General features: G+C 40.9%; 1 protein-coding gene across 2 annotated transcripts; it reads left to right on the top strand.

The window, feature by feature from the left end:
- Window positions 1-329: 329 nt before the first annotated feature.
- Window positions 330-27688, top strand: vit (vitrin). Of its 2 annotated transcripts, XM_066662226.1 has the most exons (23): window positions 330-467; window positions 9907-10004; window positions 11130-11192; window positions 11293-11449; window positions 11756-11889; window positions 12017-12094; window positions 12563-12757; window positions 13749-13796; window positions 14680-14718; window positions 14806-14859; window positions 15959-16021; window positions 16845-16907; window positions 19660-19734; window positions 19967-20032; window positions 20481-20543; window positions 21679-21741; window positions 22319-22366; window positions 22511-22576; window positions 22850-22997; window positions 23123-23226; window positions 24746-24972; window positions 25189-25702; window positions 26483-27688. In XM_066662226.1, the coding sequence occupies exons 2-23, from the start codon at window positions 9971-9973 to the stop codon at window positions 26659-26661; spliced, it is 2481 nt and encodes an 826-aa protein (XP_066518323.1). In that variant the 5' UTR covers window positions 330-467; window positions 9907-9970; the 3' UTR covers window positions 26662-27688. The 2 variants fall into 2 exon arrangements, with proteins under 2 accessions (XP_066518323.1, XP_066518324.1); XM_066662227.1 differs by lacking the exon at window positions 22319-22366.

Genomic DNA, 27688 nt, shown 5'->3' with positions numbered 1-27688 from the left:
ACATGGCAGTCTTTGAAGGGAGTATTTGTGATGTTCTCTCTGTTCACCACTAAAGGCAATTATATAAATTAGCTGAGCAGTTATATGCCTGAAATGCTTCAAGGATACAGTTCTGTATTGTGATAGATAGATAGATAGATAGATAGATAGATAGATAGATAGATAGATAGATAGATAGACTCAAATTTGATAATACTACTCCTTGCTATCAGCTCCTGGTAACTGCAGCTGTTCAGAGCTGTGTCTCTGTGCTGAGGGTGGGACATGGGAGGGAGTAAACTTTCTCTTTAATGAGCTCTCCTCCTCCTCCACCTCCAACATACCATTCACTCAGTCTCGGTGCTGAACATGAACTCAGCAGTGCTCACTCTCCAGTCATGCCTCTAGGAGCCTTTTACCTGTGAGAGATCTATTTTCCTCCCTGACACGCCTGAGTCTTTCCAGAGGATTCCCACTGCCTTCAAAAGGTAGGTTTACCTTACTTTTTAAATTGTATTTATTTTTCACTGCAACTCTTTGACTTAGCCTCTTTGTTTCAATAGTGTTACATCTCCAGCCTTCCCTCATTCTAAGCTAACTGGACATTTGTTTACGTTACGTCACAATACAGACTTCTCTATTTATATTCTCAGGCTTTTTGCTTTAATTAATGTGCGAATAAATGTAGATATTTGACAGTTAAATGCATTTTAAACATGTTTTTGTTTTTACCTGTTGGCTTCGGAACACTTCTCTTAAGCTGACAGAGACAGTGAATGGATTTATGAGCACTGTACTCTCATAGCGTTATTATTTCTCACCTGTTTTCAGTCATACTACCCCCCTGCTCGCGGGGATTGGCTTGGTGTTTCAAATTCAACCCGCGGATTGTGAGTGGTCAGCCAATCGTAGAGCAGGAAGGCGGGGCTTGTGACGGAATACGGGTGTAGGAAGAAATAAACGCCTGTTATTGGGCTGCTAGTATGGACTTGAAGCAATTGCCCAAAGCTAAATCTGTTTTTTGAAGCCCCAGTCTGCTCTTACAATGACTCTGACCGCTTACATCTGTTATAGGTGTTCTTTAACGTTTACAGAGTAAATAGTATTGTAACGACTTTAATAGTAATAATGACATATTTAATAACATTTTAATTTAAAACAAATATTGGTCAGACAAGTGATCTTTCGTATGACATGTTTCGTATCGCTAGCTTTCTGCAAATAACATTTATTGAACTTAAATATGGTTTATTATTTGCTGAATTTCAAATTATGGAAATGAACCATACACAAAAATACAGTTTGTGCACTCCTGCTTATGGAACATTACTTCAGAATTGGGTATTAATAGGTGGCTAGATTTCGGAACATTGCTCTGGGGTTTTGATTGAATTGAGCCATGAAAGCAGAGATAAGCTTGGGTACTGGTGTTGGATGATTAGTTTTGGATCTGGGAAACACCACTGTGTAAACAATAGAGTAGTAACTTCAGCTAAATTTAGCTGAGGCCAAAATATTTTATTTTCTTAAATATGTCTAATTCAGCATTTGTACATAAAAAAAAAATATGCTGACAAACTTTATTCATTTTCAAAGTGAAATAAGAGTGTGTCCAAACTGTTGGCTGTTTTGCTTTTAGAGCACACTGAGAATGTGATGAATTTGCCCATGGCTCACACCATCAGTCAGCTGTGGCTGAAGGTGAACCTGATGGGACTTGAATTGCCTGTCATTGCCAAGAGTTAAACTAGCGCAAGTGTGTGAAGTGTCCTGTAATGCTCCACATGCAAAAAGGAGGGCCCTGCAGAGACATGTCCTTTTTCCTTTTCTTTTCCTTCTGTAATTTGCAGCTCTTGCTGTCCTCTGTTGTTTGCCATTGTTTATCAGTTTGGGATGCTGTTTACCACATGGAAACTAGGCGTGGGAGCTTTTCCTAACTTTAGACTCCTAGGTGTCTAATCTTGTTTGACAGATAGTCTCTGTTCCTTTTTTTGAAAGCTTAAGAATTGAAGGGTTTTGTTCCAGAACACATTACAGACCACTTTCAAGAACGGAGTTCTCTCAGTGTTAGACGTACCGTTGTTTACAAAAGTTCAATGATTTTTTTTTTTTAAGTGAAGATACATTATTAGTCCAAACACTTGTAGACACCCCCTATAATAAGTGATTTCAGCTATTTTAAGCTGCATACACATTGCGCATACATCCCTTGTATAATCTCTATAGAAAAGCATGAAATAAAATGAGATACAGGTGCCAGTGCCCAATGGCAAGTGTCAAATAGCGGAATACAACCCCACCCCCACAGCACTGGGCTGCAGTTAGAGGTGGGACTGTGTTTTCTTGAAAGATGAAGCTCCATTCAGAATCTTTATGATGAACTGGATTGATGTTTGTGGCTCAGAACAAGTCATTAATGATCAGTAGTAGACCTCATTAACTTCTGTGTGTCCGAATGCTAACAAATGTAAAAGTAAAAGCTCTTACTGCAACAAAATGGAACAGATATCCTACTGACATGCCGTGGACCGAAACAGAATACAATTTACAACACTTTCCAAGCACATATTTGAACATGCACACCGTATTTTTCAACTTTTATTTTTTTTTGCTTGGTGAGTCTGGACAAAACCATTGTTTAAAAGATTTTGAGTAATGATAATGCCACAAGAAAGCAATTGTAGTATGTGTGTGTGTATCTCATGCACAGTAATCTAAGAGGTCAGCCTATTTCAACTGTACTGCTGCTTTGGCAATTATTGGTTGGGACTTTAATTACATAGAATTTTCAGTTTTAGTTTGTGGGCCTGATTGAACTGTTTATAATTAAGGATTTTATATTTTTGCAGTCAAGGTTGTCCAGCTTTTCCATTTCACTGGGTAGTTTTTAGCTTTTGGAATACTTGCTAATGTATTGGCACACTGTGCTACACATTGTGAGTCAGACCAACATTAACTAATATTATTTCCTCTCTAAATGGTAATAAAGATAATTCACAGATACTTACAAAATGGGACTCAAGCAATCATGGAAGACCTAGTTATCAAAAAATCTATCAGCTAACACTTAAAGCGATATTATTTGAGAGTTAGAAGAAATCCATGTAGATCCATGCTGACTTTAGATCTGAAAAATCCACAAGTGTCAGTGTCCACCATTCAATGTTAAATTTTACTTAGAACTTGACAAGGTTCATGCAGACCATACAGATCTATAAAGCTGTCAAAAGCCAAAAGAAAAAAGAACATTTGAAAAGCAAACCAAGATACTGCTAGTGTTTCTAGTTTAAATGAATAACAATATACTGGTGACCCCCAGATCTCAGGCCGCAGCATCATTGAACATGGAGGGTAGGTGAATTGGCTTCTCTAATAACTGTCCTGGTGTGTGAATGAATGTCTGTATGTGTGAGCCCAGATATGGATTGGCGCTCTGTCCTGGGTTAAACCCTAGTGCCCGATGCAGTCCTCCAGGTGGACGGTCGTTTCTGGTTGAGAGTACGCTGTGCGCGTTTGGCTGCCGCTTCTCGCCAGTGTGTGTGTGTGTGTGAATTGAGCGTTCTGAGCAGTGTAAATTGTAAAGCGTCCTTGGGTGTCTAGAAAGGCGCTATATAAGTGTAACGATAATAATAATAATAATAACATGTTTGGAATTACTTGGAATGCAAGAAGCATGAAATGTGATCAACTTCTAATACTTTTAAATGAAATGATGTGTGGTTGGTTGCTCTTCATAACAGCAAAGTGTTAAGGCAATCATAGATAATAGGGATGTCCTCTTTCACTATGTTCTTTGATTGTCTAGACCTCCACAGGTCCATCACAGAGCAGTTATTATATGAGTGGTGGACATGAATGGTGTTGTGTTAGTGTGTGTTGTGTTGGTACGAGTGGATCAGACACAGTTATTCACTTTATAATTTATGTCGGTTGCACCTTCACTAATAGTAATGGGATGGATGTTAGGATGGCATCAGGGACTCTTCCTAGGAGATGTGACAAGGGGAAGTTTGCAGGGCACGTTGAAAGCTATCAACAGACAGTTTTAAACACAGCTTATATAGTATTCGCTGAACATTCTTCATAGTGCAGGCTGTAATCAAAACTATGAATAAGATAGACAGGGCAATGAGCCATAATTGAAGGGACTAGCTGGTCAGATGCTGCACAAGTCTTATGCAGAAACAAGACACGACTGACAAGATTTCACAAACTGCAGAGAGAGTATATATAGTGGTGCTGATGAGAACGCAGTGTGTGGGAAATGATAACCAGGTGCTGGTGGTTAGTACCCGGCTAAGCCCATAGGCCCATGTGGAAAAGGGCGTAGGCGTAACAGTTACACTGGTTTTAGAAATCTGGTCAAAGGCTTTATTTAATTAAATGTTATTTTTGTGCACACATATAAACTTGATGTCACAAATCCATAAAATAAATGACTTAGACTGTAGTGCTATAGCTTATCTGGCTTCACAACTGTTGTGAGAAACTATGATCTACATGTGACGACTGGCATTTCTTTCATGAACCCACTGTGGACAAATTTAGCTTGTAAGATGTGCACAGAGGGCATGAAACGAAACAAGATGCTCAGGAACAGCACTATATGAACTGAAAGTCACCATTCTCAAGGTCATGCATTGGCTAGAAGGGTTTAAACCATACCAGTAGGAAAGAGGGACAATTTTGTTTTATTATTTTGGTTCATACTAACCTATAATTTTGAAGCTTTTCAGAATATGAGTGTCAGTTTTTGTCTGTCCAAATAGCTGTACATATAAATACACTAAGAAAAGTACTCACCCTAGCCATTTTACTCTAGGAAATGTGACACTCTTGGGCCCCGTCTCACATCTTAAGTGCTGTTTGTCTAACAACATTCAGCTCATGTCAATTCAAAGCATCAATGCAATGTGTTTGTTGTCTTAAATTAGGTGAGGAATGAACCACATTGTTTGAAAGTATTGAGTGGGAATGCTTCAACGGATTATTAACATAATCACAACTGCATTTCACCTCAGAAGTATTGCAGCTCAGTGACCTGAGAACATTGGCAGATGACCCCTGAAGTGTTCTGAGATTAGTGAATGAAATTTCAAACTAAAGTCAGCTAGCTGCGTTTCTCATGGAATGACTCTCCTTATATACAGTGGACAGCAGGGCACATTTAGTTTTTTTGTAAATGGCTGTAGAAATATTAGACCAAATAAACTTTTTATTAAAATTGTCATAGTCTTCAATGCTAAATGTCAGTTGAAATACTATAATGCTTAGCATTGAACTGTAAGGCAGTGTAATTCTTCTCTGGGGTCTAATATCTTTTGGATGGGTCTGCAATATCTGTCAGGATTACATACAGTGTTATCTTTCTTAACTAAGTCATTGTGATCCAGACTCAACCACCCAGCACCTGACCTCATTAATATTCTTGTGGCTGATCACCATGAAATACACTAGCGTCTAATAATAAACCATCCCAGAAGAGTAGTATGATGCTGCAGAAAAGATGCAAAACATCTGTAAATGATCTGTTTATACATTTATACAAAATTGGGTGTTCCTCTGATCTTAAAATATCATGTAATATTGATAAAAGGATCACAAGATGCCTAATGACATGTTTGATTTGAACAAGCTAAGTGCTACACTGTGTTAGCTGTATCCTCTTCCTGCCTACTCTTAAAATTGTTCTCAGAGAAGAACTGCTTTTTTTTTTAATGAACCACACTTTCAAAGATCATCCAGTGGCTCTCTGAAGCATCACCCAGAACACTTTTAGCATTTTTATTTTTAATATCCCTAAAACATTGAATGACCTTTGACTCATCAACTGCGGTTTGTGGTTCAGTCTTATTTTGATTGAATTAAAGTATAGTATGAATTCATTCATTCACTCGGTTTCTGTAACCGCTTATTCAGTTCAGGGTCGCGGTGAGTCCAGAGCCTACCTGACATCATTGGGTGCAAGGCAGGAACACACCCTGGAGGGGGCGCCAGTCCTTCACAAGGCAACACACACACACACTCACACCTGCGAACACTTTTGAGTCACCAATCCACCTACCAATGTGTTTTTTGGACCTTGGGAGGAAACCCACGCAGACACGGGGAGAACACACCAAACTCCTCACTGATAGTCACCTGGAGCGGGACTTGAACCCACAACCTCCAGGACCCTGGAGCTGTGTGACTGCGACACTACCTGCTGCACCACCGTGCTGCCCACATAGTATAAATAGATACATCTAAATAGAACTACTGCAGGCATATTTAAAAAGTTGAATGCTCAAACTTTTTTTTTTAACTTTTTTTATTTTATATAAATGACCTTTATTTTCATTGTCTTCTTCTTCCTTCGGCTGCTCCCATCAGGTGTCGCCACAGCAGATCCGCATTATCAATCTGGAACAGTTTTACAGAGTACGTGACCTCACTAAGGCTTATGTGGCTGAATCAAAATTTCACAGAAATGTGCCTAGAAAAATAGAGGCAGGTGCTGCAGCAGTTGAGGACAAACTACCTGTTTATACCCTTGAATGTAAATGAAGCATTGAGTGAGCTAGAGTCTGCAGATTTTCCATATTGTGTAGCTTTACTGTGCAAATTCAAGTCAAATCTAGACACTATATATGTCTTAAGCAGGAGAACTTTAGCTAATCTTATCAGATATTATTGTTTTTATAGTACCTTCCTGTCTGGCTCACGAACAAAGAGCACACCTGGCACTAGAATTTATTATTTAAGCCTCTGTCTACCTCTATTGTTTATACCGGCTCACCTGTATGACTTTCAAAAGCTAAATTGAGTGAGGAATGAAAGGTTCCCAGGTGCAATCATAGATTTTCACACCTACTGTAAAGAAGAAGAAAATAAAAGCATGCTCTTTGTGACAAGTCGGGGCAACATCCTGTTCCCCTTTACACAAATCCTTATCTTATCAATAGATATGTCTTTAGACTCAGTTAACAAATTTTCTGTCCTACAGGCACGTCCAGACACTTTGAGGCAGATGAAGTAACACTTAAAAATGAAGGTGTGGAAACATGGTCATTTAATATGATGCCATAAAATAATGACTTTGTGGCCTACAGAATCCTTCGGTGTGTGGTTTTTAAGAAAATGTAGAGTGTAACTGATCTACAGAGAAACACAGCAGTGGTTCTAAAAGGCAACTACAGAGTATCAATGTTTTGTAACGGCTTTAATACCCAAATTTCGCTATTGCTAATATGACTCATGATAAATCTCAGCCATCCACAGGATGCACCAAACTGGGAGGCTAAGGGCTAACACATTTTCTCTAAGGTGTGATGCCAGCTACTGCTTTGTTGTGAGCTGCTGTTAACAAAATATCACTGAACATCTCAACATGCTAATTTGCTGGTTAATAGACCATAACACTGAGGTATCTCCTCAGGGCAGATGCTTAGACAGTTGCACAACGGAGGAGCTCCCGACAACTCAAATGCTCCTGTTATAAAAAATGATAAGTAAGTCTCAACACTGGTCAAAAAAAGTTATTTTCCCAGAATCATTCAGACCTATTTCTATTATTGCTGGACGGCCTACCATGCCAGACTAGAAGAGGCATTTTCTCTTACTGACTGACTGACTCCTAATGTTGAATGTAGTTACGTTATTTCACCTTCTGTTGTTAGTTCAGCCATATTTCACAAGGTGGCACTAGTACATCATCTGTTGTTAGTTCAGTCAAATTTCACATAGTGCGAGGAAACTGAACGGTTCCAGTTCGTGAACCAAATTTGGAACCGTTCAGCATGTTTCCACTGACTAACTGGCTTTTGAAACAAAAAAATTTGTTCCCAGCTGAAAACAAAGAACAGTATCAGGGTATAAGGATATCAACAGTATAAGGATCTTAGGCACAAACTGTGGCTTCGTCCGTGGGCGTTTCGAGGTTCAGTAACTCAATAAAGAGCTCAGAGCCTCAAATACAGTTATCACCCATTGGAGCTGGATGGGGTCATTTACAATGTTTCATATAAATAAATAATAGAAAATAAAACAGGAACACACTGTGTTTGTGTGTGTTTCTGGGGCTGTGTTTGGCTCTGTGTTAGTTACGTTACTCAGCAAAATTTACACACGTATCATATCTCACAGAGAGAGGAGGACTGCTGAATATATCTTATTTCACATGATTATGCTCCTTTTTTTCTTTTCTGCATTCATTAGTCCTGCCCTCCATATTTTCTGTACAACACAATCACATAATAAAAACCTCATGTAAACAAAGATATGATATGAAACACTAAAGCTCCTCCAGACCTTCCAATGACAAGGCTATGTATTTGGACTTTCCTGTTTTTGAAATGCCAGAAACACCTCTGTGACAATGGCTATATGGCTAATGGCTGTCCGGCTAAACTAGGCATGCCTAGTTGTCTTTTTTCTTGTTTTTAAGTGCTCAGATGAACAAGAAAGTTTTGTGCTTCGTGTTCTGTGCTAATTTTGCAAAGAGCAAGTTTACAAAGGGGAAAATCCAGCTAACAATTTGTGTGTGATTATGAAATTGGTGCATTTTTAAAAGACTACAAGAGATTACTTGTTTAAAGCTTGTGTTCAAGGTACTGGCTACCACAGCACAGCAGTGAGAGGGCTCAATGTCTGATGAACTAGAGAGAGTTCATTGTGTTTCCAAATGCAAATTAGCTCAAGGGTACTGCAAGAATTCTACTGCTCATAGAGGTTTGACAGTGGTTATTGTTGTGGTTTTAGGGTGATTCTGACTTTGATTGGGTGATGTTGTATCTTGTTTCAAAGGTAACAAGATGGAGATGGAGAGTTTCTGTAAGTCATACTTTGGATACAATACATTGTCAATCAGGAATGGTAACAACTTGATTAAAATTTATCAAAGGAAGCGCTCATTTTAAAGTTTTATTTGAATGAGAGGACTACAGTCATAGCAACAGTCGCAAGCAGCCCTCTGCATTAAAATGGGACTGGTATATATTATAATTTTTTTTATTACATAATTAAATGTATTTATATTATGTTGTTATAGTTTTTATTGCAATTGCTTTCTACATTTATGTGACCAAAAACAGCACTTACATTTTCAATTAAACTTTCCACCCCATGAAAACATACAGGTCTCCGAAGCCTCACGTTTGCCTTTTCGTTGCCCTTTTGGCTACTGTCCCACACACCAAAACAAGCCACTTAACCTTATTAGGTTTCCTTTTGGGTTCCCCCAGCCACAACCTTTTGTTTTGGTCCCATTCTCCAACACAGACCTCTGCCCTCTGCCAGCTGTAATGGGAGGAAACTCCCAGATGTCAGACTCCACTTGGCTTTGGTTACAGGTCTTGAGGGGTTGGAGGAGGACCTAATGTAGGTGAACACATGGTAGGATTTGAAGCTGATGTAATGACAGCTGTTTGGCAAATGAGATATAGTTTCCTTTTCCAGAGTCTAGTAGTCTTACTCACTGCTAATATGCGGCAGTTCTGGCTTCACTAGGGCAAAGCATGTGTCTCAGCATGTTCTCTCTCCTCCTCTCTCTCTAGCTCTTCTACTCGCAGTCTCTTCATTACAATCACAAGGGTACAGTCAGTCTCTAGCAATTCACATCTACTCGGGATCAGTTGTAGGCCACGCAGTCACCCTAATCACGCTTGACCATCGAATGACCAGACTGAGATGGAGATGCTGACTTGGCCAGTGCAGAAGGTTCCTTGGCATACCTTTCATAACAAAGATAAGAGGAGATGAATCTGAAGGCCTTTATCCCACAGTGCAATTATTCCATGCTGTCCCTAGTGCTTGTGAACCGAAGACAATTTATGAGTTTAATGAAATATTTGAAGTTTACTAAGAAAATATGACATGACATTGCTGAAACAAGCTAAAAATAGACTTGCTGCTGTTGACCCTTTCATTTTTCCCCCTCTGTCTTATTAGGCGTAAGCTGGGCAGAGAAAACAGCTAATAAAAATCCCTCATCCCTTCTGTTCCTTCATCCAAGATGTTCAGAGCACCTCTTCTCACCGTCTGTGTTGGTAGGGCCTTTTATTTTTGTGTCTGTATGTGTGTACACTGTCAGAAACTTTGTCACTGTGGTGGTACCCTCAAGGGTACATATTTGTGCCTTTAATTGGGTACAATTTATTCTTTAATACATGTAGATTTTAAAATTGTGTTGATGTCATACGCCCATTTTCCTCTCCAGGACTTTTAATTATGGTTTAATATATGACACAGTTCTATACTGAATGATTACAAACATGTATCTCTCCTTCTGGAGAAGAGAATGCAGTGTACCTTTAAGCAACAAAACTGGACTTTTAAACACTGTTGTACCTTTAAAGGTACATTTACACAGTTTGTACCTTTAGTGACCAATAATGTACCTCTACCTGGCCTTTTTTCCTGAGAGCGTACACTGTGAGTCGAAGATATTCAGAGCATTTTCAGATAAGAATCTGAAATCTGCAAGATGCTCTCCTACCTCTCTTACAATGTGAAAAGAGAAATTTTCCAGAGGTTGACTTCATGTGTGTTTGAGGTTTGAATCGAAACTAAATTTTACTATTTATAATTCAATCCAAAGTATTTAGTCTCACAGGATAAAGCCAGATAACTGCTTGTTACTACACAAACACCCTTTTAAAGTTCTTCTGAATAGACAATGCTTTTTTACATTGCATGTTTATTAAGTAAGCAGCAGATATTCTCAAAGTACGGCTAATTATGTCCCAGTAAACAAGGAACGTCCCTGGACGTTCAAAATAGGTCTAAAAGTAGTCTGTCCGTCAAGGACATATTTTAAACGTCAATGGACGTCCAAAATCCATCTTAATAAGTTAGTTAAGTGGTGACCAATCGATAACATCAGCGGACGTCCAAAACGCGTTTTATGCAAGTCATTTATTTCGGGACCAATTAATAACGTTAATGGACGTCCAAAATACGTCTAATAGTCGTCTTTTCAATGTCTGTGTTTGGACGTCTTTTCAACTTTCATTTTCAACCTTAAGAGAACGTTGATTAGACGGCAGTCATTACGTTATTTCAACGTTGAATCAACGGCTAATTGTTTACTGGGGTCGTTCTCAACATTAAGGCACACAAACCTTTTCCTGCAGCTTGTCATTAATAACAAGGTCCATTCTCCTCCCCCATAGTGTTCCTCCTGATCTGTATTAGTGAGTCTAAGCCAAATGGAAAGAACAAGAAGGCGAAGCAAGGTACATGCATACAGCAGTAATTTTGTCACTCCTTAACGTGGTTTGTGTTTGTGAATACTGTACAGTGAGTTATACAGGCCTGTCGTCTCCATTTCCAAAGTTGTGCCAGATATAGAGTGTGATGTGCGGGCAGGGAAGGTCAGCTACCCTGAGTTTATCGTAAGATGTCCAGGTAGTTGCCGGGAGAGCAAGCAGAAAGTCTATGGGTCGGGGATCTTTGCCTCCATTTCCAGCATCTGCAATGCTGCCATCCACAGGTAGGTTTTTATACTTTCATGAAAAACAAAATGCATTAGCTGTCCACGCAAGCTACACAACTAGCCTAGAAAAATCTTGATAGCAAGCTATTTTAGCAAGTAACCAGATATTTTTGGTTTTGTTACACTGATATATATACAAATACATCTGCAGATGGTGCCGTACAATCATGGCCAATAGAATGTATATAATCAGCTCAAATAAAAAAACAACATAAAAAAACCCTTTTTTCTCCAATCTAAACTATTACAGCTCTTGCGTGTGTAGTGAGGTTTTCTGTGGTTTTTATGATTGTTTTTCTGCAGTGGGGTCATTACTAATGCAGGAGGAAAGGTGATAGTGAAGAAGATGGCAGGTCAGTCAGAGTATAAAGGAAGTTTTGCTAATGGCGTGAGGTCCTTGTCCCTCCCCACCTGGAGAGAGTCTTTTACTGTTGAAGGTAATGATGTTTTCTTTCTTAAGTTGGAAATTTCAAGTCTCTGAGCTGTTAAATTTAGATATAAAAGTTTTAGAAACTTTAACGTCTTGTTTAAGTGGATGTTTTCAATCTCTTGACTGCATTTCAGTGGGCAAGCCAAAGAAAGGTGTGATCTACCCCTCTACACTGGACTTTGCACTTTCTAAACCCGCCACAGTGAAAACAGGTACAGGGGCTTTCTGGTCATCGTAAACAAGGGTTATACAAAGTATTCATTTTTAATATGCTCTAGGATTTCATTCTAAATTTGTTCTCTCAATAAATTCCTATAGCTCACTGCTGCTAATTTTCCTGTTTCAGAAACCACTCTGAATGTGTTCTTATTTCAGATCCTTGTACGATCACATCGGCGCATAGGAGTGTTTCATAAAATGAGGCCCCTATTTGTTTATTTTAGAATGCTATAAGCCAGAAGGTCCTGTTGTCAAGTCTTATACCTCTAATCCAAGCCAACAACTGAAAGATTGACAAAATAAGCTTGTGAGAAATCCCAGACTGCTGGATAAAAAGTAGGCTGATGAATCTCTGCCTCAGGCTGTCTTAGTCGAACAGCAGCGGAATGCAGTTAAACACTGCTCTTACTGTAAAAGTTGTTTTTTCCTCCCCCACCCCTCGCCCATCTGTCTCCCTGAAGGTCAGAAGGAAGCCAAAGCCTTGCCAGTCTCCACAGCATTTCCAGTAACAACTGTCCCTGAGCCAGTCCCAACAACCACACCAGAGCCAACCACCACCACCACAACAACCACGTCATCTCCCACGACTCCTGTGACCACACCCACCACCACTGCAGCCAAGCCACGGGCAGCTGTCCATAAAGTCAGAGATGCCGGTGAGGTCACTCCACCTTCCATTCTTCAAAGAGTAAAAGTACACATCTTTCACAGAGAGCACAGTTCTGCACGGTTTAATACCAATAACATGTTGGAAAAAACAACTTATGAATATGTCAAGTTTCTATGGCAATTTTTAAAATATTTAAAAATGTACGTGGGTGGCACGGTGGTGTAGCAGGTATTGTCGCAGTCACACAGCTCCAGGGGCCTGGAGGTTGTGGGTTCGATTCCCGCTCCGGGTGACTGTCTGTGAGGAGTGTGGTGTGTTCTCCCTGTGTCCGCGTGGGTTTTCTCCGGGTGCTCCGGTTTCCTCCCACAGTCCAAAAACACACGTTGGTAGGTGGATTGGTGACTCAAAAGTGTCTGTAGGTGTGAGTGTGTCTGTGTTGCCCTGTGAAGGACTGGCACCCCCTCCAGGGTGTATTCCCATCTTGCGCCCAATGATTCCAGGTAGGCTCTGGACTCACCGCGACCCTGAACTGGATAAGCGCTTACAGAGAATGAATGAAAAATATGTATGTATTGATGTGTACTTTTCACCCAAAATAATTTGACCAAGGGCATTCAAACCTTTACACATGAATATATAGACACACACTTGCACACACAATACAGCCTCTTGAATTCCCTCTGTAAAATAGATCATAGTTTTTGTGATGGATTGTACATCAATCACTTATATTAAAATTCTCATGTGGTCTCTGCCAGTTATAACCATCTCTGTCCCATTTTAAGTAAGGTACAGTATTCTAAATATTTACCTTTGTAAATGATCATTCAGTTGAAAGGCTTTCTTATGTTTGTATGAGAAATGCATTTGCTGCCAGGGATCCCTTTTATCTGTCATGCAAACAATAGAGAAACTTTTCTAACGATCATTTTTAAGGAATGGCAGCAGCACGCATTTTTAAATGTTGTGACCAGGTCCGACTCTCCCACTTTCTCTCTAATCTCCATTCCTAAAGTATACCCCTCTCTCTGATTCAGGGAGCAGTCACCCATATTTTGCGTCTGTGGCTGCAGCAGCCAGTGCACGTAAGTACAGTAGGAATTATGTTGTGGGTTTCTACACTATTCTCTACCCTTCACCCTCTGGGCATTCTGGTGTTCTTTATTATCCTGTTTATGATGAGCCGTACCTGTTTGATTTGACCTGAGAAGTTTTCTAACAAACAATATATGACTTTCTGTGAAGTTCTGTAGTGTTCTTTTGGCAGTGGTTTATATTAACAGCATGAAGATGAGTCTTTAACACTGGGATGGTTATGCTGTTAGCAACTTTAGAAGTAGTAGAAAATATTAAAGAATATTACCAATGTCTATCATACTTTTAATGGACAATTTCTATCCAAAATAAACATGTAAATCCAAGAACAGATTTAATAAGGGGGAGTATGTGTACAGTATAAACACTACATGGCTGAAAGTTTGCACTCTTGCTCCTCCAGTAAATTTCAAGTGCACCTATTGCTGACAGAGACATTGGTTTGCACCCATAGTTTGTGTGATCTTCATTAAAAGGGTCTATGGATACCCTGGAGCTGTACACGAGCCTAAAATCTCCACGGCCAATGCCAGGAGTGGTCAGAAGGTGCATAAAAGGAGCCCCAGTAGTGCAGCTCCATTGTATGGAGTGATGGAGGTCAGAGTGGCATTTGTGATCCAGAAAGATTAATCATCCATCATGAGTAACAGACTAATGGCTGAATGCAATTACATTCTCGTAGAAATGCTCCAACATCTACAGTAAAACCTTCATAGGAGATTAGAGAATAAATAAGAAATGATGGCACATGTCCACAAGCCTTTGACTCTATAATGTATATAAATTATAGTGTGATGTTATTGCTTCTATCCAATGTTGCCTGAATGCCCATGTTAAACCACATGAACCATTCTGTCTCAACATTGGCTATAGGGCAGTCACAGAATGGCCAAGGAAAGGGTCTTCCTCAAGGTACGTCCTTCTTGGTAATTTTCTTTGGCACAGAACAATTCTCCTGGTAGAGAACTCTCATCCTAAGCTCTGAACGTTTCTCCAAAGCATTCAGGGGTGGACCAGCCTATGCCAGTAGATTTTCACCCCGTGTCAATCCAGGTAAACCCCTTTATCATTCTCTCATTACAGTTCTAAATTTTAAAGAGTGCATCACCCTAAATATGGCGTCTTATATAGGATAAAGGTAAGATAAGTAATGACACACGCTCCTTGACTACTGTCTTCACAAAAATCAAACAATTTTGCTTGATGTGTCTTTGCCACTGCTCTCTATATTGGGAACATCTGATGTGTAGCTTGGTACAGCTAGCTGTAGCTAGCTAGCCAGGTTTGTTTTGAGTAGCCTGTGTAACATAGGCCTTGAGGTGTACATCGACATCTGTTTACTGGGTAACTGGCTAATCTGAATACAGTGGCGATTCTGAATGTGTATATTCTGACTGTCCTCTGTAAGTCCTCTTCAACAAAGGGTGTAGCTTAGTCATAATAAATAGTACATTTCATAGAGTGTCAAGGAGCTGAGCCATAAAGCAAAGCTATCCTTTATCAGTACATTGATGTTTCCACGTTCGCCTATGTCATGAGCTTAGGGTAAAGACAGAAAGAATGAGATTGTGGCTAAAATGAGTTGTATCTGGCGGGTTGATGGGCATAATCTCCATAATCAAGTGAGGACCTCAAAACAGCACCACTAGAGGTTTGGACACTTCCCACTGGAGGTATCCCAAGTCTATGGAAGACGCAGGTCCCACTGGAAGGGTTATATCTCCCACATAGCCTGGGAATGCCTGGGGATCCCCCAGGAACCACTAGTGGAGAATAGGACAGAGACACCAAGACTTGTAAACACATGTGGACAACACACAAAATGGATGCCCACAAACATGGCCCCAAAATGGATCCACCAGTGAATGCAGTTTACTTAATGTATTTGCTTCTAACAAAAAAGAAGAGAAGCCATTAAATATAATTTAACTAAAAATAAACTAAGTGGATATTTTTGCTCATCTATTTTTCCTACAATTTTAATAGTATTTGTTATTGTTTTATTGTTCTATTCCTTTGCTGTTGGTTCTGTACATTGTCTGCGACTGAAGTTGTCACAGTCGTTCACAAGATATTCAAGTATTTTATTGGTGTCAGAGTTAATCATACATAGTTATGGTGTCCCAAAACCTGTCTGTGTCCTTGACTATAGGTGTACGAAGGCCAGATGCAGGCCCCACAGTTAGAAGACAGCCATCAGCCCCTTCAACTTCAGGTTAGCAATGGTTACTTCCATTGTGTCTATTACCTGCTAACATAGAGGTCCCCTGCACTATAGAGATTTAGAGGCATTTTCCAATTACAGCTGCAAAATCATTGTGATGCTTAACTGATATGTAAGAGGAAAAAAATAAAAACAGAGCCTTTGTTGCTATTCCGGGCTCAGCTCTGCAGAAACTTCACTTTTGTAACTTTGGTGTAGGGTAGTAAACCAATCCTCATCACTCCCTTTGATTTCAGGACAGTGCTGTCAAAATTAATTGCATTCTGCAACTGCAGGGGGAGCCCAAGAGCAAGAATACCAAATCTAACCTAGTGTTTCTTTAATATTGATATATAGCAACACTTCTTAATGCTTCTGCTTGTCCATTTTGAATGCATTTTATCCCACTTATTATTGATAACTAGTTGAGGGTAGTCTGACTCTTATTTCCATTTTCACACTATATTTAACACCTTATAATCTGATCTCATTAGTAAGCTCTCTTAGCCATTATGGATACTTGTCATTTGGAGAATCAGGTAACAAGACTGGCACAAACATTCAGGCCTTTGTTGAATCCCAAGTGTTTACCCTGTGATACTAATACAGTGGCCTCGAATGCCTCACCAGTGTCCTCTTTTTCACTCTGCCTCTTAAAGGAATTTTCAGAGCCTTGGTCAGAGCATCTGTCCACATGTCTGCTACTGAGACCCTGCTGGGCCTTCAGCGCCCTAGCCCTCAAATCAAACAGCTGCTGCTCAGTCATGAATCTCTTATCCTTTTCTTCCCTGCATCTCTCTTTACTTTTCTCCGTCTGCTTTGCATTGTCCCACAGCTTTCAATCGAGTTCAGCTGGCCCAGCCTGAGAGGAACCAGCACACGGTCCACTCTAATCCTAGTAAGTATTGTCAGGCCCTGTGTGTGTGTGTACGTGTTTGCATGCTCACAACTGTACATCAAACAGCACACATGGCAGCTTCCATGGGTATCTGCAACCAAACAGCTGAAACATTTCAACACAGACTGCAAGCACCGGGTTATAAAATCTCCCTTTGAAACATTTTACAGTGGCGTTTGAACTGAAGGTTCCCCTGGATGAGGTTCCTGGTTGTCCAGCTGCCTGTCCTTGGCAAGTGCTGCTTAAAAGGAACATGTCACCTAAAATAACTACGAGTGTTTGAATTAAAATAATGTCAGGAGCCATTTAGTGTTATATAAACAAGACTGCCACTTTTCTTTCTCTTGCTTTCCTTTACAATTTGCTTTCATATATAATGTTTGAGAGATACAGACGTTTATCAAATGCAACAACAGCTATAGGAATATGTGGATTTGATAACAATGCAAAAATCATGATAAATTGTGGGCTTGTATTATACATTACTATTAAAGCCATAGTTAAATATGTCCATTATTTTTGATCGTATGAATTTGCATTTTCAATTGGTATTATACACAGATCAGCCAAAACATTAAAACAACATTGTTTCTACACTCCATTTTATCAGTTACATTTATCATATAGATTCCCTTTGACGTACTGGAATTACAGACTGTATTCCATGTTTAGCTCTGCATACTTTATCCATCACAGGACCCCCAAGGGACCACCAGAGATCGGGTATTTTGGTGGAGGCTTGTCTCAGCACTGCAGTGACACTGCTGAGGTGGTGGTGGTGGCATGTTGTGCTTGTTGCTCACAAACAAGTGGATTACACACAGCAGTGCTCTCTGAGTTTAAGCACCTCAGTGTCACTGCTCAACCAAGAGCAAAAAAGTAAACATGACGTTAACGACATGATGTTGAAATTCTGTTGCATCAGAAAAAAAAATGTGGTATGAGTTTTGACCCTTGAGGCCAGTACTGGAATCAGTGCACTTACTTACACAGGAAACTGGATACAGAACTGATGCTCAGCAGCCTGCAGAGCCCATTTTAGCTTAGTGGTTTAAACAAGTGGACAGTGGAGGGAGGAAAAACCACAACCAGCTGGTTCTCCAGATTCTTACTTTCACAAAATAGCTTTGAGCATGAGCAGAAAAAAATATTAAATAATTAATTAATTAATTTAAAATAATAATAATAATAATAATAATAGGTGGCGCAGCAGGTAGTGTCGCAGTCACACAGCTCCAGGGGCCTGGAGGTTGTGGGTTTGATTCCCGCTCCGGGTGACTGTCTGTGAGGAGTTGGTGTGTTCACCCCGTGTCTGCGTGGGTTTCCTCCGGGTGCTCCTGTTTCCTCCCACAGTCCAAAAACACATGTTGGTAGGTGGATTGGCGACTCAAAAGTGTCCGTAGGTGTGAGTGAATGTGTGTGTGTGTGTGTTGCCCTGTGAAGGACTGGCGCCCCCTCCAGGGTGTATTACCGCCTTGCGCTCAATGATTCCAGGTAGGCTCTGGACCCACCGCGACCCTGAATTGGATAAGCGCACAAATGATGAATGAATGTGTCCCTGTTGTGGACACAGGTGTTCAGTTCTGCATTCACAGCTTGCAGAATCTTCACATAGAATAAAAACATGGAATAAATTGGGACACATGAGCTGCACATCAGCATAGCTCACTATTAATAATGTGACGTATTGGCTAGAGGGGTGTAAGTCACCCATTTTTAGAATCTGGAAAAGTGGAACTGTGTTCTGTGGAGGGATGGAACACTGCTCAAAATCTTTGAGATGTGCAGAAGACCTTTAACAAATCCTCCACTATCAATCTCACTAATGCTCTCGTGGCTGAATGGTATTTAACTGCAACTGAACTATTACAATTTTAGAAGAGATGTTGGTCAAGCAGGAGTCCACAAAAATATATAAATATATAGCAACATAATGTAGCATAAACTTTGTGTCCATAGTTCCAGTTTCAGTGATGTTTTCCCAAACCCTGTATCTTTTAGCCTCATTTTGACAAATCTCCCTAAATCCTCTCTCATGCACTGCGCTCCGATTCAGAGCAGTGATCTGTTAACTGTAGCATTAGGCTGGGGGCCTAGGCTTTCAGATGGCGCCAAAAGGAAGCTCAGTAGCCTTCCAGTACGCAGCTTTGACTGTGTTGCTGTAGAATCCCTCAGTACAACAATACTCCCACGCTTGGCTTACTGATGTCTGATCTGGGGGGCTTGAGTATTCAACACAAGCCTGATTTGCTGTTCCGCCATTGGATGACTTCCAGCTTGTTTTTGTTGTAGGGCCATCATTCCACTGGTCCACTTTTCTGATCCTAGAGAGGGTATAGCAGGGTTAGTTTGGGTTTCACTAGCTGTGTTCTTAAATGGCCCGACAATGTTTTGGGGCTTAGTTGCTAAACAGAGCTTAGGCATAGGTTGGCTACTTAAGTGCTGGTTTGTAGCTGAGGAATTTGTCAGGTCATAATTTCAGGTTTATCAGATTACAAACAGCTGATTAGCTGGAGACTGTGACCTGCATACAGAATCAGTTGCCTCCAGTCATGCCATTGGAAATGTTCCCTGCACTGAGCCATGGGTGTCTAGGTTTTTTTTTTTTTAAGGAAGGCCTCTCAGATATTCTCCTTTAAAGACCAGCATCCTACTATATGTTCCTTATTTAACTGCATAGATTAACTAAAATCTCATGAATTTATCTATGAGCTAATGCATTTGTCAAGACCTCTTCAATCTCCTCACTCAGACTTGGCTAGGAGGGAATGGCCACACCCTTCATACACTCGACCCGATTGGTTCTCTGGACCCAGGAGAACATCAGGTATCTCACACAGTGCAGGATTTATGCAGTCAGGCAATGACTGGCATTCATAAATATATTAAAATACATAAAACAAACATAAACCTATAAATAAAGCTATTCCCTGATGCTAAATCATAAACACAGTTATAAACACTACTAATATGTTTAAGCTTAAAACTGCATGCTTTGAATTCAATACCACAGAGACTCTCTGCACCTATACATCATGCCGTTCCTTCTCTGTATTCAGATATTAGTAGCTCTGAGCCAGACACGGGCTACACATGGACTGGGGTGGACGCTGGTGTTTCTGCAGGTAAGCCCTCCATATGCTGCCTTTCAGATGAACTTCACGTGGGAAGAGAAAATAAGGGGTACTAAGAAACCTATACATCTGCATGTTGTTGTAACAGTATGCAAAGCATATGTCGGTTTCATCATGCTTGGCTCATACTGATGTACAGATACTACAGGATCTGTTGCTTGTTTGCACTCAAGTGTTCCATTCCATCAAGTCAGAAGGATACGGCATGTCAACAGCTGTCAGGGGGTTTTAATCAGGACAAATCAGTGTGTTGCACATAAGATTTTCATGTACATATGGTATGTACGCTGCTATAGCTTTAGTCAAACAGGCTTTTTAAGAGGAGGAGGTAAGAATGTTGGTTTCCTCTCTGACAATCTCATGCCGTTGTGTGCATTTGTCCTCGCAATGCACCAGGCTCCCACTAACACTTCTAAAATACTGGGCTCTTTCTTTACAGCTCCAGATGCAAGGCCAGATATTTCTGAGTATGAGCGCTGGTATTATAACTTTGGACAGTACCGTAAGTGATTTCTTTCCTCAACCAAATAGGTATTGAAAGCTTTTTGAAATACTGCAGGACGATGTGTATGGTTATAAATTAATGTTGGAACACTTGTGATGACTGTGCATGAATGTTAGTGTTGGTTTGCATTCACTTTGCATGATGCCATGCTGTGTGTTTCAGTGGTGACTGTACATCTGGGATCCTATTAGCCAGAAAGAGACCTTATAATATTTTATCACAAGGTTTGCACTTAGATCCTCACTGGTCAGTTCAGTCAGAGTACATCAGAATAATTCAATTCAACTTATAAGTAGATAGGCGGCACGGTGGCGCAGCAGGTTAGTGTCGCAGTCACACAGCTCCAGGGACCTGGAGGTTGTGGGTTTGATTCCTGCTCCGGGTGACTGTCTGTGAGGAGTTGGTGTGTTCTCCCTGTGTCCGTGTGGGTTTCCTCCGGGTGCTCCGGTTTCCTCCCACAGTCCAAAAACACATGTTGGTAGGTGGATTGGCGACTCAAAAGTGTGTGAGTGAATGTGTGTTGCCCTGTGAAGGACTGGCGCCCCCTCCAGGGAGTATTCCCACCTTGCGCCCAATGATTCCAGGTAGGCTCTGGACCACCGCAACCCTGAACTGGATAAGCGCTTACAGATAATGAATGAATGAATTATAAGTAGATAAATATCTGGTATAGTTTACAAAATAATAAAAAAGTCAAAATTAAGAATAGTTTTCCCTGACTGAAACAATACATTTATTATTAGTTTCCTATTTTAGCTTGAATGTTTTCAGCATAGCATGCATAACTCTAAACAAACAAGCTATAAATCAAAACAGGCCTAGACATAACTACAGATAGACCCAGGAGAAGGTGAATAGCATTTATAAGGTTCCTCAGTTTTTAGGTTTCTCAAAATTACAGGGCAGAGAGCATGGCCTCCGCGACACTGCTGAGGCATCTAAACTGCCTGGATCTGGTTTTGGAGAGTTGGCACAGTTATCATGCACACACCCCTACAAATAAAACCCTCCATCTGTGCAGAGGGAAAGCCATCTGAATGAGGAATCAGTGTTTTGTATCCCAAAAAAAAACAAAAAAAAAACACTGGACTCCTGGTTGACAATTAACGCATGCCTGCATTTCTATTCTCAGCTCCTCGGCCAGCAGAGGGAGACACTGGCCGCAAACTCCTCCCTGAAACTGGCCCCAGCAGAGGTATGTCATGATCTCACTGGCACTCTCTTACAGGGGTTTAGCACCAAATTACCTAGTATTGCCGGTCACCCTCCGGATCAGGGTCAAATAACCACAGTCCTGACTGGCAAGCAACAGTGTGCATGCTTTTGTGGTGAATTGACAAGCTTGACAAGTCCATTTTTGCATTGCAAACACTGTCAGACATGTCTGCATATATTAACCATTAAGACATGAACATTTTTACAAACTTTCTGTGTAAATAATAATAATAATACATTCCGAAATTGAGAGCTGCAGTATTTTTACAAAATATCCTCATACTCCACATACGTCTTGGATCTTCAATAGCAGGTAAATGTCAAAAGGCTCTTGCCAAAATGCATTTTTGTTTTGTGCTCTGTGCGTATATTAATCCAATCCAGTACTCTTTTAAGCACTTTATCCATGCATAAAATCATACACACATCTCTGTGTGTTACGGTACAGTACTCTTTGATGCGTGTTTGCAATGAGATTTTTAAATGCTGCCTGCTATTGCTATTGCTTGGACGTTTGGTGCAGTGATGTAGTGACCTGTGTGATGTTACTGTCATAGTGGAGCCGCAGGAGGTGTGGAAGCCAGAAGCAAACCCTTTCGACTCAGGTGAGATGGCTTTGCTCCAGCTTGCTCTCTCTCATTCTGCAAAGAGAGAAGGTTACAGGGATGCACACTGAGGTGGTGTTCAGATGGTTTTGTTGGACTCCATATGTATGGCATGACTTGGGCCAACACTTTCTTTCTTCACAGGGTTCAACATCCGTGAGCAGGACCCTGTACCCAGAGCCCCAGAATCCCCATCGCAAGGCGACCCAAGTAGGTTCACTCTTGTTTTCTCAAGATCTTTAAGACCTTGACTGTTTCTCTGTTTTAACATTTACAGTCTAGCATGCTCCGGATGCACTTATCAGTTGAAAAGTGTTTGTAGGTAGGATGTTAGTGAGAAGTGAGACCTAACACTCTGATTCATTGAACTATTTAGAACCTGCTAATTCTGACTAAACCTGTATAAAAATGGCAGGTCACCCATAAGACTGCAACTGCAACATCCCAAACCCTATAAGGACAAGCTTACACCTCTCATTGCAGATTGTAAAGTCGATATTGCCTTCCTCATGGATGGCAGCTGGAGTATTGGGAAGAGACGTTTTAAGATCCAGAAAGACTTCCTGGCAGAGGTTTCCCAGGTCATTAATGTTGGTGTGGCTGGACCTATGATGGGCATCATCCAATATGGGTAACCAGTTTGTCTACTATACAAATATAGTTGTAGATAATACAACTTTAATTGAGATTGATTAAGAAGCTAGAAAAATCCTTCAGTGTTCAGGCAGCATTCATTTTTCCTTTCTGGTTTACAAGGGACGACCCAGTCACTGAGTTCAGTCTGCACCAGTTCTCTAGCTCCAAAGAAGTAAAGCCTGCCATTGACAAGATTGTCCAGAAAGGAGGCATGTCAAATGTGGGTGAGTGAACTCCAGGTCTAACCATAAAGAATTACTATAAAGTTACTCTGGTCTTCACACCAGCCTGTTTCTCTCACATCCAACACACCAACTCTGACAATTGACTCCTCACTTATTGTCTAATATATCCCAGACTGTGACATGTTGAGGGCAGTATGGTGGTGCAACACCTAGTGTCGCTGTCACACAGCTCCAGGGATCTGTGGTTGGGGGTTCAAGTCCCGCTCCGGGTGACTGTCTGTGAGGAGTTTGCTGTGTTCTCCCGGTGTCCGCGTGGGTTTCCTCCCACGGTCCAAAAACACACGTTGGTAGGTGGATTGGTGACTCAAAAGTGTCCGTAGGTGAGAGTGTGAGTGAATGTGTAAGTGTGTGTTGCTCTGAAGGACTGGCGCCCCCTCCAGGGTGTGTTCCTGCCTTGCGCCCAATGATTCTGGGTTGGTTCTGGACCCACTGTGTCCCTAAACTGGATAAGCGGTTACAGACAATGAATGAATGGGACGTGTTGTACATAATGTGTTCATTTTTGAATGGTAAAATTCTAATGATTTGCTTTGAGCAGTTATATAGCTAAAGGCGGCACGGTGGTGCAGCAGGTATTGTCGCAGTCACACAGCTCCAGGGACCTGGAGGTTGTGGGTTCGATTCCCGCTCCGGGTGACTGTCTGTGAGGAGTGTGGTGTGTTCTCCCCGTGTCTGCGTGGTTTTCCTCCAGATGCTCCTGTTTCCTCCCACAGTCCAAAAACACATGTTGGCAGGTGGATTGGTGACTCAAAAGTGTCCGTAGGTGTGTGTGTTGCCCTGCGAAGGACTGGCGCCCCCTCCAGGGTGTATTCCCTGCCTTGCGCCCAATGATTCCCGGTAGGCTCTGGACACACCGCGACCCTGAACTGAATAATGAATGAATGAATGAATGAATGAATGAACGAATTATATAGCTTCAGTAGTGTGTATTTGACAATAAGTACATGACAAGGCCAATAGCACCGCTTAAAAAATAACCAATTTTAAGAAAATTAAGCACTGAAATTAATGAACTCTCTACACCAATAGGAGAACAAGACGTGTCCTATTTCTTTATTTAAAGTCAGTTCTCAGTTAAGCTGTTCTGCCTTCATGACACCCTTAGTGATAAAAGAGGACTGTTATTATCACATGGTTTTTATGGACTTTCTCCTAACTTACATGAAAGGCTGAAATTAAATCTCTAAAGTGGGAACTATTGAGTTGATGTTGCACACTGGTAATTCTGTTAATTCCCTGAGGATTTGGCCCTAGAATGTAGACACATCTTTAAAAAGGGGTTTAATATGTAGATATAATGAATAATATTTTGTTTGCTTTCAGCCTCTAAATCGTTAATCATTTCCCAGTTGTTACTGGAAACTTAAGGGGCAATGACTTGTAAACAAAGCACAGTAGCACAGTGCCACGTCTGAAACAGGTTTGTGTGTTTTGAGGCTGAGAGCGAGAGAGAGAGAGATTTCTACTCAGTCTTTGCTGCCCCTTTGTGGCTGTTTAGGGAAGGCCCTCTCTTATATCAACAAGCACTACTTCAGTGATGCCAATGGGAACCGAGGAGGGGCACCCAATGTGGCAGTGGTCTTGGTGGACGGTTGGCCCACTGACAAAGTGGAGGAAGCATCAAGGCTGGCGAGAGAGTCGGGTATCAACATCTTCTTTGTTACCATCGAGGGCCCTGATGACAACGAGAAACCCAATGTAGTGGAGGCCAACTTTGTTGAAAAGGTAATGTACAAATGGGAATGTACAAATCTGCTGAGAGCTTTTCTTGACAGATTCCCCACCACAATAACAAGAAAACAAAAATGCTAAAAACACAAGCTGTTAGGGAGCACAGATTACTTAATTTTAATGATTGATTCACAAGTGGTGAAGTGGAAATAGCTGGAATTTCTGGAGCATGTGTTGCTTCTTTGAAACTTCCTATTTTCTCTCTCCCAGGCTGTTTGCAGGACCAATGGTTTCTTCTCTCTGCCCGTGGCCAGCTGGTTCGCTCTGCGCAAGGCTGTGCAGCCACTGGTCAAACGTGTGTGTGACACTGACCGGCTGGTGTGCAGCAAAACGTGCCTGAATGCCAACGACATCGCCTTTGTCATTGACGGCTCCAGCAGCGTGGGGACGGGTAACTTCCGTACAGTGCTGCAGTTTGTGGCCAACGTCACGCGGGAATTTGAGATCTCAGACACAGACACGCGGGTGGGAGCCGTGCAGTACACCTACGAGCAGCGACTGGAGTTTGCCTTTGGCCAGCACAACACCAAGGCAGATGTGCTGAATGCCATAAAGCGTATCAACTACTGGAGCGGTGGCACAAGCACCGGCGCTGCCATCACGTACGCAGCTGAACAACTCTTCAGCAAATCCAAACCCAACAAACGCAAGATCATGATCGTCATAACAGATGGGCGCTCTTATGACGATGTCCGGGCCCCTGCTCTAGCGGTGCATCGCTCAGGTAAGGGGTAAAGTCATAAAATTAATCTTGGGAATCCAAGAACAAACCGTTCATCTGAGTTGATCACATTGTGTATCAAGATGAAATTAAACTAAATTAAAAAGGCTGTGTATCTTTCGACACATTGAAAACTACCATTTTATTGTCTCTCACTGACGAATGATTTGTCTAGAATCAACTCTGACAATTGACTCCTTTTCATTTTAATCAGAAATTTGTGCAAACGATTCTTCTATCAAAAACAAGCCATACGGGGTCCATTTTGAGTTAAATGTCAGTGTTTTCTCTGTGTGTGCACACTCGCTCGTAAAAATTGTACTTGTAGCAGGGTAAATCTGCAATGCGACTTGTTTCTAAGTGAAGAATTTCATTCATTTATAATTTTCAGTCACTTATTTAATGTGGTTTGCAGTTTATTTAACAAAATGTACGTAGATGTCATGATTTAACTATTGTGCGAACATTAGCTACTACATTGCTTTAAAAAGACTACTTGAATGCTAAAATGTTGCCCCTTCTAAAGAATGTTCCACCTGCTAAACATGAGTGAGTAAGTTATGACCAGATCTATGTGGTGCTTTGATACCCAAACACTTGTCATATTTCAGATCTAGGTAAAGTACTGGGGCTAACAACAAAAACACCTGTAATTCTGTGTCATGAATTAAAATAATGGCTTTGCAGTGCTATATTTAACGAGGACTAAAATCCTGAATTTATTAGCTGGTTCCTCATACCTGTAAAATGTGCTAACTCTAAGTGTTTCATCTTTTTAACCAGGTGTCATCGCCTACTCTATCGGCATTGCCTGGGCTGCCCAGGATGAGCTGGAGTACATAGCCACTGATCCAGACAGAGATCACTCCTTCTTTGTGGACGAGTTTGATAACCTCTACAAGTATGTGCCAAAGATCATTCACAACATCTGCCAGGAGTTCAACTCTCAGCCACGGAACTAAGCCAGTTTAGGCCTGGGACGCCTGTTTAGAGGGAGGGATGTGATTTGGTCACCCAGTGCCACCAAAGAAAGTGCATGGGATGGATTTTTTACATGGTAATCACAATAACATTTACCTTTAGTGTGTGTGGCCTTTATTTTTGGTTCAGTGACCCATCAGAGCAGAAAGATTTGGGATACATCAAGAGTCATTTATTCAGAGCCTTTCTTTCTAGCTAAGAAATTTGGCAGGGATTTGAAAAGCAAGCTTTAAAAGAAGCTTTGCAGCACGAATGGCTCCACTGAGTGCATGCTGAGTAGGTGACTGAGAGGCTGGGTGTGAGAGCTTGGCTGTTGTATACTGTACAACATTTGATGTATTTAAATAGTTAGCACAATGCTATAACACCTATTACACCTCCCAGATACAGACATATGGCAAAACTTTTGCTAGCTTTATATAATGTTACATAGAGAAAAGGGTGCTATTTCATTTGTTGTCGTCGATGTCATTGTTGTTTATATCAAACAACATGCCTGAGAAATGCCAGTGTCTTCTAATAGAAGCTTTTTCCGTGTCGACACATAGAAGCCACGGCATCAACAGCTACAACTTTTTCACGCTATTTGTAAAGACTTTTCAGAAGTTATTTTTGTATTATGTGGCCCTCCTACATGCCAAAACGTATGATTCCCACTCATGCGTATGAGATTATAATATTTCATGCATGTTAAAAAATATAATGCAAGCTTGCACCCAAAAAAAAGCTTTTTTTTGATTGATTGAATATAAGTAATGATTAAAAGTTGGTGACAAATTTCCAACATACGTAAAATGTTAAATTAGAACTACACTATTGTGCTATTCTCAGAACTCTCTTTTAAACATGAGACATTGTTGTCTTTTGTTTTTTAAACAAAGGTCAAATATTTAAATGCACCTTTTTTGTAATTTGTTTCCTACTTGTACATATGCACATTAAAATGAAAAACTTTTTGCTTTTGTATGTTGCAGAAATAACTGATACCTGTTTTAATGCAATTTTTAA

Source organism: Hoplias malabaricus, chromosome 2, assembly GCF_029633855.1.
Source record: "Hoplias malabaricus isolate fHopMal1 chromosome 2, fHopMal1.hap1, whole genome shotgun sequence".
Lineage (NCBI taxonomy): Eukaryota > Metazoa > Chordata > Actinopteri > Characiformes > Erythrinidae > Hoplias > Hoplias malabaricus.
Note: the sequence above shows the minus strand (reverse complement) of the source record. Positions and strands in the feature narration are given on the sequence as shown.

Excerpts from the sequence above, each read along its gene's own strand:
- vit (XM_066662226.1), top strand. The coding sequence starts at position 9,971 with ATGTTCAGAGCACCTCTTCTCACCGTCTGTGTTG. Across the intron at positions 14,860-15,958 it reads TTCACCCCGTGTCAATCCAG|GTGTACGAAGGCCAGATGCA; the intron begins GTAAACCCCTTT and ends CCTTGACTATAG. Across the intron at positions 21,742-22,318 it reads TGAAACTGGCCCCAGCAGAG|TGGAGCCGCAGGAGGTGTGG; the intron begins GTATGTCATGAT and ends TTACTGTCATAG.